At 36.9% G+C, this 13,665-nt stretch overlaps 1 protein-coding gene across 1 annotated transcript; it reads right to left on the bottom strand.

Moving 5' to 3' along the window:
* Positions 1 to 1,309: 1,309 nt before the first annotated feature.
* sgcg (sarcoglycan, gamma) lies at positions 1,310 to 11,359 on the bottom strand. The gene is made up of 8 exons (XM_055195995.2): positions 11,101 to 11,359; positions 7,635 to 7,829; positions 7,389 to 7,490; positions 6,757 to 6,844; positions 5,616 to 5,735; positions 3,511 to 3,586; positions 3,032 to 3,152; positions 1,310 to 2,727 (listed from the first exon to the last, which is right to left on the bottom strand). Exons 2-8 carry the CDS (start codon positions 7,827 to 7,829, stop codon positions 2,560 to 2,562), a joined length of 870 nt encoding a protein of 289 aa, XP_055051970.1. The 5' UTR covers positions 11,101 to 11,359; the 3' UTR covers positions 1,310 to 2,559.
* Between the last annotated feature and the right edge of the window lie 2,306 nt (positions 11,360 to 13,665).

The following is a 13,665-nucleotide window of genomic DNA, read 5'->3' on the forward strand; positions in this document are numbered from 1 at the left end:
TACAAATTCTTTTTAAGACTTTTGAAGCACACATACTAAACTGTTCACTTTAAATGCTTATATCTTCTGTATGCGAATGTTGATTTATACCAAAATGCTTTTTTGCATAGTTGTTGTGTTTGACACATGAAAACGTCTTTGGTTACGTATGTAACTGTTGTTCCCTAAGAAGGGAACGAGACACTGCGTCTCCCTTACCATACTTCCTGCGTCCCTGTAATGCCGTCTTTGGCAATATTTCAGATAGAGATATACTTCTTGGCTCCCGCGTCACCCTGTCTTTGTCGTTAAGCCTCACCATTGGTTGAATTTGATCCATTCAGACACACTTACCCCTGGAGGCGTCCCAAAAGTGTCACCAGTGGCGCAGCGCGAGTTCCCTCGAAAGGGAACTGTAACAATGTATCTTAAAAGGTAACACTATGTAACCTGAAACGTGTCCCTACATTTAGTCCTTGAATTTGAGGGTATTGGACCTGGAAAGTCCTTGAATGGTCCTTGAATTTAAAGTTAACTAAGGTGTGAGAACCCTGTATAATATATTTAATATAATGTATGTTGATAATGTCAGTTGTGCCATATGACTTTCCAAACTACAGAGAAATCTGACCGATTCAGAAAAAGTGCTTCATTACAGAAATGAAACGTGGGATATTTTTAAACATTTATTGAATATACAAAATATTGACTTTAATGATTATATGGACAGAATTAAAGGGGTAGTTCACCCAAAAATACAAATTTAGTAATTTACTAAACTTGTTTTAAATCTGTATACATTTAGTTGTTTTGCTGAGCACAAGGGAATATATTTTGAGACATGTTTGTAGCCAAACAGTTCTGGAGCACCATTGACTTCCATAGTATATTTTTCCTACTATGGAAATCAGTGGTGCACCTGCTTGATTACAAATATCTTCCTTTGTGTTCAGCAGAACAAAGGCATACAGGTTTGTAACAACATGAGGGTAAATGATGACAGAATATTTATTTTATATCCCTTTAATGAACCACTTATGTCACGTTGTATCCAAACATTTAGGGGCAGTTTCCAGGACAGAGCTAATCCAGACTGAAATGCATGTTTGAGCTGCTTTAATTTAAAACATCTTGTACTGACATATCTTAACATATATCAGTGCCATTGTTTTGTCTCAAGCTGCACACCCGTATTGTTTTTTATACTTAAATGTCCTGATATAACCAAGGCCAAACGCTGTCCGGGAAACTGCCTCTTAAACATTTAAGTTGGGATGTGGAGAGGGCCAGCCCAAGGCATAAGCGAACTAAGCGGCTGCTTGGGGCCCCGTTAACAATAAAATAACTTAAATTAACATACATTTGAGGAATAGAGCACGGAAAAACAATGTAACATTTGTAATTCGTCCTCCGTCTGTGTGTGCGCGTGCCACATGCATTTAGGTGCACTCAGTAGTGCACACATGGAGAGATGCGTTTCAGAAAGCAAGCAAACATAAAATCTTTCTGTTCTTGACAGGGAACATACAAACAAAATGATCTTCACAGTATTCTTTTTCCAATAAAAAATTAGTTTATGTCTTAGGTTTATGTATAGATTAGGCAGAAACCAGGTATGTGCTTCAATTAACCTAAGTCTGTGTCATTAATAAAGACAGTGTTATGATTCATTTGATTTGATTTCTGTACCTAATGCTAATTTTAGCCCAACTTTGTTCTTTTTAAAAAAAAAATTGTCTTTATTTTTTAATAAAAAAATTGGTGAGGGGGGGCCCCAAACACATTCTGCTTAGGGCCCCTAAGAGGCTCGGGCCGGCACTGGATGTGGAAATCATAAACATGTCATACTTTATCATGCATGGTTGTAAATTAAAACTTAAACATTATATTTAAATGGAAAGCATTGAAATACAGCAACCTACTTTTCTTTATGTTTAAATAAAATTACATAAATCATAATGTAAGTAAAATTCAATGATGTATACATGGTCAGACAATATATACAAACATAAAAAGTACAATTCCCAATTTTTCAAGCTGACACATGAAATGATGCCAAATTTAATATTAATCCATTACACACAAAAATTAAAAATTTAACGGCACCTTTCGTCAAACAGCACATAATATAATCTTTACATAATTACTACTATAAACCGTTTACAAAATGTCATGTATGTTTCTCCATTTTACACACTTTTTTCTTTTACATACAGATCATACTGTTGTTACTGGCACCGACACACATCTCTAACATTAAAATGACGATGGCTTTACTGTCCAATGCTTCTTGAACAAAAACTAGACTACGTTAAATACAAGATCTGCTTTTTTATTGCACCTCATAATAATATTGCATAGGATGTAAGCTGGTGACCAGCTCCTTTACTGCCCAGCCTAATAAAAAAGTCATTTTGCTCCATATACAGGACAAACTACAGAGGCAATACTGTCAATTTCAACCTCCCAATGAATCAATCATCCTTTATTTGCAAGTTTTTTGTTTTATTTGATCAAACTAAATCCTCCAATGCTATGCCTGATTTGGTTCTTGTGTTGGTGTTTTGAACAGAAACACATTCAGCAGTCATGGCTCTCACTACATGTAGAGAAGACACCAGCTCTAGAGAAGAAGAGCTTTCCACTGGGACATACACAAACCTCAAACATGTTATACATTCCCTCGCCTGTTCCCGCTTCACCCAGGGGTAACGTGGGCAGACGGACAGATGTAGCATCCAGAACCAGCTGAAACACAACCAATAATAATGAAGTACAGTTTTATATCATACACTGTTAGACAAAAATGGTCCCTATAGCTGTCACTGGGGTGGTAAGATCCTAATATTGTACCATTAGGTACAGATATGTACAGCTAGGGACTTGACAGTGTATGTCACCTTTAATAATTATAAGCCTTTGCTTGACACATGCCAAGGAAGCCCCTGTACTGTAAAACTAGGCAATCTCACGCCCCCCAATTTGAGAACCACTGGCTTACATATTTGAACTAAGAAAAGGCATTTCATATAAGAGCTATATGGTTGCTTACCAGTCCTGTAGATGAATGTAGCACAATATCAAAATGTGCTGTCACATCAACACCCTTTGAGGATTTGACGTAAACCCCCTTGGGTGCATCCATGGTGAGAGAGCGCGTTGGAGACTCCAGTCTTAAAACAATAGGAATGCATGGAGTTACTGTAAACTGCAATGCCTTGTTTGAGCACAGGATGGCAACAAAACACATGGTAGTGAAATATATATGAATATTTTTGTTTGTATGACAAACAGATGTTTGGATGTGATGCGTGCCCATAGCGGGTACATGTCTTGACGGAAACTTCTTTTACAGACGTTTTGATTCAAAAAGCCCTAAATAAACCACAGAAAATGCGGAGACAAAAAATGCATGTATTTTGGATGGTGTAGTGTGAGAAAACAATACCAAAAATAAACAAAATAATTTATTGTCAAAAAATGTTTGTATGGAAGGTGTTACTATATTTGGTGTTAATAGAGTACACTTGCCTTAACTCTTTATTGAGTCCCACTGCCTTTACCAGAGGAGTCCTAACCGAATGCTCAAACAGCGCCCCCTCCTCACCTGTCCAAACACAAACAACTCTTACAACCATACAGTTCTGTTCATTAATAGTAATACATTACATGTATGCATTTATGCAGTGCTAAAGTAAGCAAGCTGGTTACTAAGACTTTTATTCTGCCTTGTTGGAGGTCTCACAAAATATGTGCCTCGTCAAAATCACTATGTCACATAATTTCAGATATTTGTACCATAAAACACAGTGGTACTGATTTGAGGACAGTATTAAATTGTCATCAGAATAATTTAACAATATAAAATCAACTTAATCAAGTTTAGATAATCGTTAAACATTATTATACCACGGGTCTGTTGAATGCTGTATTCTGATTGGCTGAGAAATGTTCCGTGGGTATGCATTGATTTCTGATGACCGCACACCTAACTTGTCAAATGTCTTAAAAATAGGCAATATTTGTGGTAACCATGGTATAAGAGGAATAATTGACTCCGGTCCTTTGAATTATTTGAAAATAAGGCACACCCGCTACGCGTCGTGCCTCATTGCACCTTGGGTGTGCATTATTTTCTTATGATTCGGGGGACCGGAGTCAATTATTTTGTACTAAAGGTATATGTATAAAATCTCAGATTTAATCTAATAGGACAATATTTGGTAACACTTTATTTTACAGTGTCTTTGTTACACGTTACATTTAATTATTATAGTAATAACAGGTAATTATGCATAATTACATGCAATTAACCTTAAACCAAACCTTTATCCTAACCCCAACCCTATAGTAAGTACATATTGTTAAAGGAATAGTCTACTCATTTTCAATATTAAAATATGTTATTACCTTAACTAAGAATTGTTGATACATCCCTCTATCATCTGTGTGCGTGCACGTAAGCGCTGGAGCGCGCTGCGACGCTTCGATAGCATTTAGCTTAGCCCCATTCATTCAATGGTACCATTTAGAGATAAAGTTAGAAGTGACCAAACACATCAACGTTTTTCCTATTTAAGACAAGTAGTTATACGAGCAAGTTTGGTGGTACAAAATAAAACGAAGCGCTTTTCTAAGCTGATTTAAAAGAGGAACTATATTTTATGGCGTAATAGCACTCCTGGGAGCACCTCGACTCGGCGCAGTAACACCCTCCCTCTCCCATTATGAGAGTGAGAAGGGGAGCGGACTTTTCAGGCGAGTCGAAGTACTCCCAAAAGTGCTACCACGCCATAAAACATAGTTCCTCTTTTAAATCCGCTTAGAAAAGTGCTATGTTTTATTTTGATGTGTTTGGTCACTTCTAACTTTATCTCTAAATGGTAGCATTGAATGAATGGGGCTAAGCTAAATGCTATCGAAGTGTCGCAGCGCGCTCCAGCTCCAACTGCTTACATGCACGCACACAGATGATAGAGGGATGATTCAACAATTCTTAGTTAAGGTAATAACATATTTTAATATTGAAAATGAGTAGACTATTCCTTTAATGATTATTACTTAGTACTTAAATGTATAATTACACTGTAAAAGTGATACCCTAAAATAAAGTGTGACCCAATATTTTAACAGTTTCTGTGATTATTTTCATAATAACACGGCTAATATCTGTGCAAATGGCTTTTTTGGCATAATATTGTACAGAAGGTTTGTATTAGGAAAGTTGCTCCAGAGGCATGTCTGAAATTCCTCTATGCAGTTATTTCAGTCATGCAACATAAAGTCCTGTCTACTTGAATGGATCTTTAAAATTGTGTGCTTAAATCACAATTAAATAACATATTTCTGACCAAGAATTAAATCTGACATCAGGTGCACCAAAACTTTTGTTTCTTAAGCTCAAAAAACTAAAATCTTTTTCAAAGTCATTTTAACTATTGCGCATGCACACAGGTTGGCTGGCACCTTTCGCGACTCTGTAAAGCCTCTCTCCATGAGAACTGTTGGTCTTTATTGAATAATGATTGGTTCTTTAACTGGAAGGCGGGACTTTGTTCACCAGAGCCACCATATTGAGCTTTGCGTTTCGCCATTCGCTCAATCTTGTTATATCTAATATCTGTGCTTGTACTCACCTGTTACACGGAGTCTTCCTTTTCCCACAACAGCCCCATTTCTGTCGGCATAAAATAAATTTTCTTTATTCTCTGAAGTGATGTTGAAATGTTGGCCGAGGACACTGGCCTGATCTGGACCTGAAAATACATAGATGATGGGAGAATTTAAACAGACATCAACCAGCTGTCTGAATATTAAAATATATTAATCTTATCTTAATAAGGGAAAGCAATAAGGCTACTGTATAATCTGTGATACGACACCTTTTATTATACTTAAAAATAAGATTGTTTAAGGAACTCAGTTGTTGTTATAAAGTGTTAAGTTGAATTTTTCGAAAATAATGCACACCTTACCACCTAATTTTAAAATAATTCAAAGAACCGGAGTCAATTATTCCTCTTATACCACGGTTACCACAGGCATTGCTCCGGTGGTTATTTTGGGACATTTGACAGGTTAGATGTGCGTTTATCGACAGATAATGCATACCTGTGGACATTTCCCAACCAATCAATAATAAAGATATTCTGCATTCTGTCATTGTCCAAATGGCATTTTTAGCTTTTTTCTTTAGAAAAACACATTTATGTCTTCCTCCATTCTGATTTCCAATTTTTATGTCTCCCTTTCATGTCCACTTTTACAAATTCCATTACAAATCAAAACAGTCCCAACCTACATTCATACCACTGTTTAATTTCATCCAAGGACTTTTATTTTTAAATATTTGCGGACTTGGGCTGTATTTGGTTTTCTAATCATCATCTGTTTCTTGTTTAGCTCTCTGACTCTGTGTATATACCCATCCTTTTTATTTGTGTTTCATTGGCTATTGTCTTTGCTTGTTTTGTAAAGCTGTTGCAGTCGTCCCCTTCAGTTTTTGGGTTATCTTTGTTATTTTGGTTTCAATAAAGTGTATGCTTCGAAAGATCCACATTTCCTTAACCTTTCTATTTAAACCATGAAGACATATCTTTTTATTTTGTTATAATGCCTCATTCTAGAATTTAATTTAATGGGTTGTGATGGTATTTTACGTCAACATTGAGCTCGTGTATTCATTTAAACACAGCCTATTCAAGCCAAAACTTCAAAGGGAAAATGATAATCATAAAGTCATGAATTCAATGAATGAATATTTGATATTTGACATACCTACAGACACACTTCCTGTTACATCACCATTTTCATTGCGAGCATTGAGAGTGACGTTCTCAGAAGAGTGCACCAAAAGAGCCGAATCCTGTTATTAAGAGAAAAACAACTTACATTTTTCACATTGTATGAAAAATAAAAAATATATACATTTATTTGAATTTTTTTTTTACTTATTCATTTTAATAAATGCATATGTAACCAGTCATAGTCGCACAGGTATATTTGTAGCAATATCCAACAATACAGTGCATGGGTCAAAATTAACAATGTTATGCCAAAAACATTTGGATATTAAGTAAAGATCATGTTTCGTGAAAATATTTTGTACATTTCCTATGGTAAAAATATAAAAAAAACGTATTAACATTAGTAATGACCATTATGGTTTTGTGGTCCAGGGTCACATTTATATTTATTCATATAGCAGATCCTTTTATCCAAAGCAACTTACCTGTACAAATAAAGAGGGCATTCAACATTTTGTCACAAATCTGATTTTAAACTTTTAAAATTTTCATATCAGGGTTTCAAAAATGTGCACAATTTGTATAATTTATTGTTAATTTTTTTCATATCAGGTTATTTTGTACACTATTCATTAAAGTTTATCTTTTTGATGTAATTCCCACCTCTCTTGAATCGATTTCCTCGGCATAGAGAGGGAAGAGGAAGTCTGATTCTCCCTCCAGTCGCAGTCCATCTTCATGGACCTGCAGGTATCCCATACCTTCCTGCAAAGGTCAATTCAACAGAGAGCTGTTTCAGGATCAGCAGCATGACTTTTCAACATGCAACACCCACAACCGAGACTAAAAGGCAAACCAAAGTCAGCAATGAATTTAGATCGACATGTCAATTAAAATGTATTTGCTTACTGAATTGAACCACATAACTCGCATGATCCAGATTGTGAGAGCAAGGTTCACCACCAGTATGATGAGGAGAAGTAAAACAAATAGATAGAGACAGCGTTTCCTCCAGCCATAGATCCCGATCATATAGATGTATTCATTGACGGGTGCCAGGAGACCAGACTCCTCTGTGGTGGTGATGTATTGTTCACGAACCATCTGCAAATCAACACATCAGACTGAATGAAGATTTGCTTCTGAATGCTCATGAGGTTCAAGAATGAATTAGTAAAAGCACAATTAAAAAACGCTAGTTTGTTTTAACCCATGATTGGGTAAATTATGGACATTTATAGGTCAGTTTAAACAAATGGTTGTGTTTGTCCATATTTTACCCAACCTAGTAATGGGTCATTTTTAACCCAGCTGTGTGTTCTGTCCAATATTAACCCAGCATGAGTTATTAAGCATTAACTATATGAAATGCTAAGCGGATTGTAAGTTGTAAAAACAGTCTGCAAATTTCTGTTCCAAAACTGAACTCCGTATAGCGCCTCATCCAAACATTCCTTCGGGATCCAATTTCCATTCCCTTCTAATCCCGTTTACAGCTTCATTACCAGACCGTAATTAAACATTTATATTATTTCAGTGACTACAGAAGATCATTAAAGTTCTAAAAACGTCAAACATCTTGACTCCACAAGTTGTGCAGGCAGACCATTAAAAGCCTCTCCCTCTGTTTCCCTTAGGATCTTTTTCCATTAACCCACCCTACCGATGCTCTTTCCCTGTTTCTAGTTTCATCTAAGCTGCCAAGAGAAAAAATTACAGCGGTGTTTCCGAACCACCGGGGTCTTTAACTGAGATTCCAGATCTGATCAAATATCAACAGAACCTACGTTGTAAAAATATATGTTTGCTAAACTTCAGGAAATGAGACGACAGTTTGCATAGAAACACATTCACTTGGTAGCTAGCTACACATAAAACAACAACCCTATTGTAAAGATCAGCACTGATGGTAACCAGGATGTTGGTTTGCTGACATCACTGCTGACTTCTATAGCTCCACCAAACAAGACCAGTACTACTTTCTGGTAAAAAACAATGATAAAGGCAATTCATGCTGGTCAAGGTCCTTTTCTGAAGGGAAGGGGTAAATAATTAATTAACTAGTATTTAACAAACACTGTATACAAGTCATTAGTGTTGTAGTACTCAAGACCAGTCTTGGTTTTGAGACTGGTCTTAAGGCGTCTTGCTAGGTTTCTCTTGGATTTTATTTCAAGATCGGTCAAGAACACAACTGTGGAGATATCCCTAAATTGCCAGCTGATTGATATTGCGCGGTTCAAAAATGAATGGAAGATTGTGTCAAAAATGGCAACTAAAATACCCCAAAAATGTAAGTTATGATTGCAAAAAAAGACTTGAGATCTTGTTTTTAAAATGATAAAATCTGAAATAATCAAAAGCAAGAGAGCTGTTTGAATATGAGCACACTGTAAAAAACTTGCTGTAATTATGCAGCTGGTTGCCAGTAACTTACTGTAGAAGTTAAAGACTGAAAATGTTTTATGTTCATTTAACTTTAAACAAACTGTTGCTAGCTAATAACATAAATGTAAAATCTACAGTAAGTTACTGGCAGCTAGTTGCCAGTAATACCCAGTAATACTGTAATTTCTGCAGACATTTTTTTTACAGTGCACTATTGCGAATGTGACAGTAATTTTACATAAACATTCATAATAAGTTAATATTACACTGTAAAAAAAGATGTGTTGGTTCAACCTAAAAAAATAAGTGTTCGTTCTGCCTTAAAAATTTGAGTTAATTTAACTAAAAAATATAATTATGATAAAGTATATAAATTAAGTTGAATTAACTTAAAATTTTAAGGTAGCAAGAACACTTACTTTTTAGGTTGAACCAACAAATCTTTTTTACAGTGTAAGTGACTTAGATTTTAGACACATTTTAAACACAAGTTTTGATATTGGCATTGAAAATATTTATAAAAAAAATCCCTATCAGCTCCTTAGTGTTTGTTTGCTCAAAGAAATCATAGAAAATTCACCTTTGCATTTATTAGTATTATTGTTTTTTTATGACTTTGTAGGGTTAGGGCTATGTGAATCTTTTAGATGATTTGTGCTGGTCTTGGTCTTCTTAACATGTTCTCCTCAAAAATATATATATGCAGGGACAGAATTAAATTTTTTGGGTGAACTATACATTTATCACCTCAAAGTCTTCATCTTGTCTTGGTTAAGGTGGTCTTTATATATATATATATATATATATATATGTACGTTGTCGCGGTTATGCGTCTGTAGGAACTTTACTTCCGGTTTCGGTTTGTTTAATGGTCTGGTTAGTGGCTAAACTGAACTCTGGAACAAATTCCTCGTTGAAAATAATAAATGTTTTGGTTTCCTAAAGATAGGGGGAGAGAGTGATCATAGATCACCATTGTAAAGAGAGGTTTGGCAGCAGGTTTGTAATTAACATTGTATACATTATAGTACACATTTTACACAGCAATGTGTTGTTTTTAATACGCTTTAGCTGAGCAATATGAACAAAGGTAATCCACTTAAATAAACTTCTCAAAAAGGACTTTGTTGTTATTGATTCGTAGCGGACTTTACCGGAAGTTTTGTTTGTTACCACATGTTTGTTGTTGTTACTGCTGAAATTGTTTATATAAGAATTTTTACAGTTCTTTTTTACTGACCAAACTCTGTCTATATAGAAATATCCATTGAGTATCCATTTTGTGTTTCTAAATGTTGAACCTGCTGAACAGAAGGTGTTTCCAGCATCGTTTTTATGATCTAAAAATCATTTTTGACAGGGAAAGAGTGTTGACAAGTTTTAATATTATGCCGCTTATGCTGGTGGATAAACAGTTTAACTATTTCTCTGAGGAGTTCAGATAAGAGCTGTGGGCAAACACAACATGCTGTATGAAGTTTTCCCACTCCATCTAATCTTGCCGTCTGCATAACTCCAGCACGCCGTACTGCCTCGACCCTCTAAAAATAGGTCTCAGGACTGTGTACTCGATTTAAAGAGGAAAAACTGCAGGAGACTTTAAAACGATCAGTGTGGAATAATACGATTGAATTAATATTTGCTCAGTTGGTAGAGCATTGCATTAGCTTTTGGTATGGTTTTAGGTTTGATTCGCAGGCAAATACTGATTCAAAAAAATTTATAGATTGGATTCATTGTAAGTCACTTTGGAAAAAATCATCTTTCAAATGTATCAATGTAAATGTAGCATTTTGGTAAGGGTTCAAAACAACCTAAGTACTGTGACTATGTCTTCATTCCAGTGGCTGAATTTATATATAAAGCATATAATGACATTCAAAAACCTTAATACTTTTCATTACTGTTCATTCATTTAAATCTCTAATACAATTACTGCTCGCACAAACAATTAAGTCAAAACAGGGTAAAATATTAAATGACTTACCCTGCTGTATAAATGAGATCTGACACACTCCTTTGCAAGCAGCAGTGGCTCAGATCTGCTTGTGTTACGCAGCAGTGCTGGCTCTCCAACCCGTCTGTCTGTCAAACCCTCAACAGCTGCCTGCCATAAATCTGATTCTGGATCAGCCTCAACTAATCACCACACAGGCACCCCCAAACTTCCTCCTTGGATATCGCGTACCATACACTGTTTCAATACCTCTGCGCATGACACCAAGACTTTACTGATCACTTTAGAGTGGATTTGTAAGCCAGACAGCAGTAGCTGGTTATGTTTCCCTCGGTGGGATGGGTGGAGGGTGGGGAAGAAGGAAAAACTGACTGAAAATGTCTACGGACAGATTTATGGAGCTTTCTCTGCACTTGTTTGTCTTGTAAGCGTGTGACTCGCTTGCTAAGCTAAGTTAGGTGACTAAAGCTTTACTTATTAAGTATCTGCATTTCGGTATGACAACAAGTCCAAGACGGGTCATTCTAAAACAGGATGGAGTATTAATAGATGTGTCTGTTCCAGGAGGCGTGGCTTTAGCTTGTTACTCACTGAGGCTTATGTTGGTTTATGTTGTCTTTTCTTACATCATTTACACAGGAGTTGGAATGTCTCATAGTTATAAAACTAAACAGAAGGTAGTTTACACAGAGCTAGAAATTGGTGATCTAGACATAAGCCATACTGTATCCTGGGACTAGATCATAGTAGAGGATCTCTTAATGCTTTAGCAACACTCAGAATATCCAATAACACCCGAAACACCCATAAGACCCTAGCAACACCCGAAACACCCATAAGACCCTCGCAACACCTGAAACACCCATAAGACCCTAGCAACACCCATAGGACCCTAGCAACACCCGAAACACCCATAGGACCCTAGCAACACCCGAAACACCCATAAGACCCTAGCAACACCCGAAACACCCATAAGACCCTAGCAACACCCGAAACACCCATAAGACCCTAGCAACACCCGAAACACCCATAAGACCCTAGCAACACCCGAATCACCCATAAGACCCTAGCAACACCCGAATCACCCATAAGACCCTAGTAACACCCAAAACACCCTATGGACTGTTTCATCGGACACACACGTGTTGACGCGGCTGACCTGAAGTTAACTTTCAGTATAGGGCTTATTTATTGATTTGGCTAGTGGGTAACCTGACCTCTGGAACAAATACCTTGTTGAAAATAAAATGTTTCAATTTCCAAAAGACAAGGGGAGAGGGTGAGCATGTATCACCGCTGTGAAGAAAGATTTGGCAGCCGGGCAAGAATTTAAGGATCTGTAGCTGACTGTATACATTAATCTTACACATTAACATTAGCTCAGTGTAGTAGTTGATACATGTTAGATATGATATCTGAACAAAGGTTATTTACTTTTATTTATTTTGTTTGTTATTAGAAATAATCTACTCTAGTGGGGCTCTGTTGTTATTAATTCTTTGCGGAAGTCTATCGGAAGCTATTAAAAGCCCTAGCAACACCCAGAACACCATATTAACACCCTATAGCAACAATCAGAACACCCTATTAAAGCCCTATAGCAACAATCAGAACACCATATTAAAACCATAGCAACATCCAGAACACAAAGCCCTAGCAACACCAAGAACACCCTATTAAAGCCATAGCAACACCCAGAACACAAACTCCCTAGCAATACCAAGAACACCCTATTAAAGCCATAGCAACACCCAGAACACCCTATTAAAACCCTAGCAACACCCAGAACACCCTATTAAAGCCCAAGCAACACCAGAACACCCTATTAAAGCCCTAGCAACACCAGAACACCCTATTAAAGCCATAGCAACACCCAGAACACAAAGCCCTATAGCAACACCAAGAACACCCTATTAAAGCCCTATAGCAACACCCAGAACACCCTATTAAAACCCTAGCAACACCAAGAACACCCTATTAAAGCCCTAGCAACACCAAGAACACCCTATTAAAGCCCTAGCAACACCAAGAACACCCTATTAAAGCCCTATAGCAACACCCAGAACACCCTATTAAAACCCTAGCAACACCAGAACACCCTATTAAAGCCCTAGCAACACCCAGAACACCCTATTAAAGCCCTAGCATCACCCAGTAAACCATATTAAAGCCCTAGCAACACCCAGAACACCCTATTAAAGCCCCAGCAACACTTAGAACACCCTATGAAAGCCCTATAGCAACACCCAGAACACCATATTAAAGCCCTGGCAACACCCAGAACACTCTATTAAAGCCCTAGCAACACCCAGAACACCCTATTATAGCCCTAGCAACACTTAGAACACCATATTAAAGCCCTAGCAACATCCAGAACACCCTATTAAAGCCCTAGCAACATCCAGAACACCCTATTAAAGCCCTAGCAACACCCAGAACACCCTATTATAGCCCTAGCAACACTTAGAACACCCTATTAAAGCCCTAGCAACATCCAGAACACTCTATTAAAGCCCTAGCAACACCCAGAACACCCTATTAAAGCCCTAGCAACACTTAGAACACCCTATTATAGCCCTAGCAACACTTAGAACA

The sequence above is a fragment of the Misgurnus anguillicaudatus genome, chromosome 24, assembly GCF_027580225.2.
Source record: "Misgurnus anguillicaudatus chromosome 24, ASM2758022v2, whole genome shotgun sequence".
NCBI classification, from domain to species: domain Eukaryota; kingdom Metazoa; phylum Chordata; class Actinopteri; order Cypriniformes; family Cobitidae; genus Misgurnus; species Misgurnus anguillicaudatus.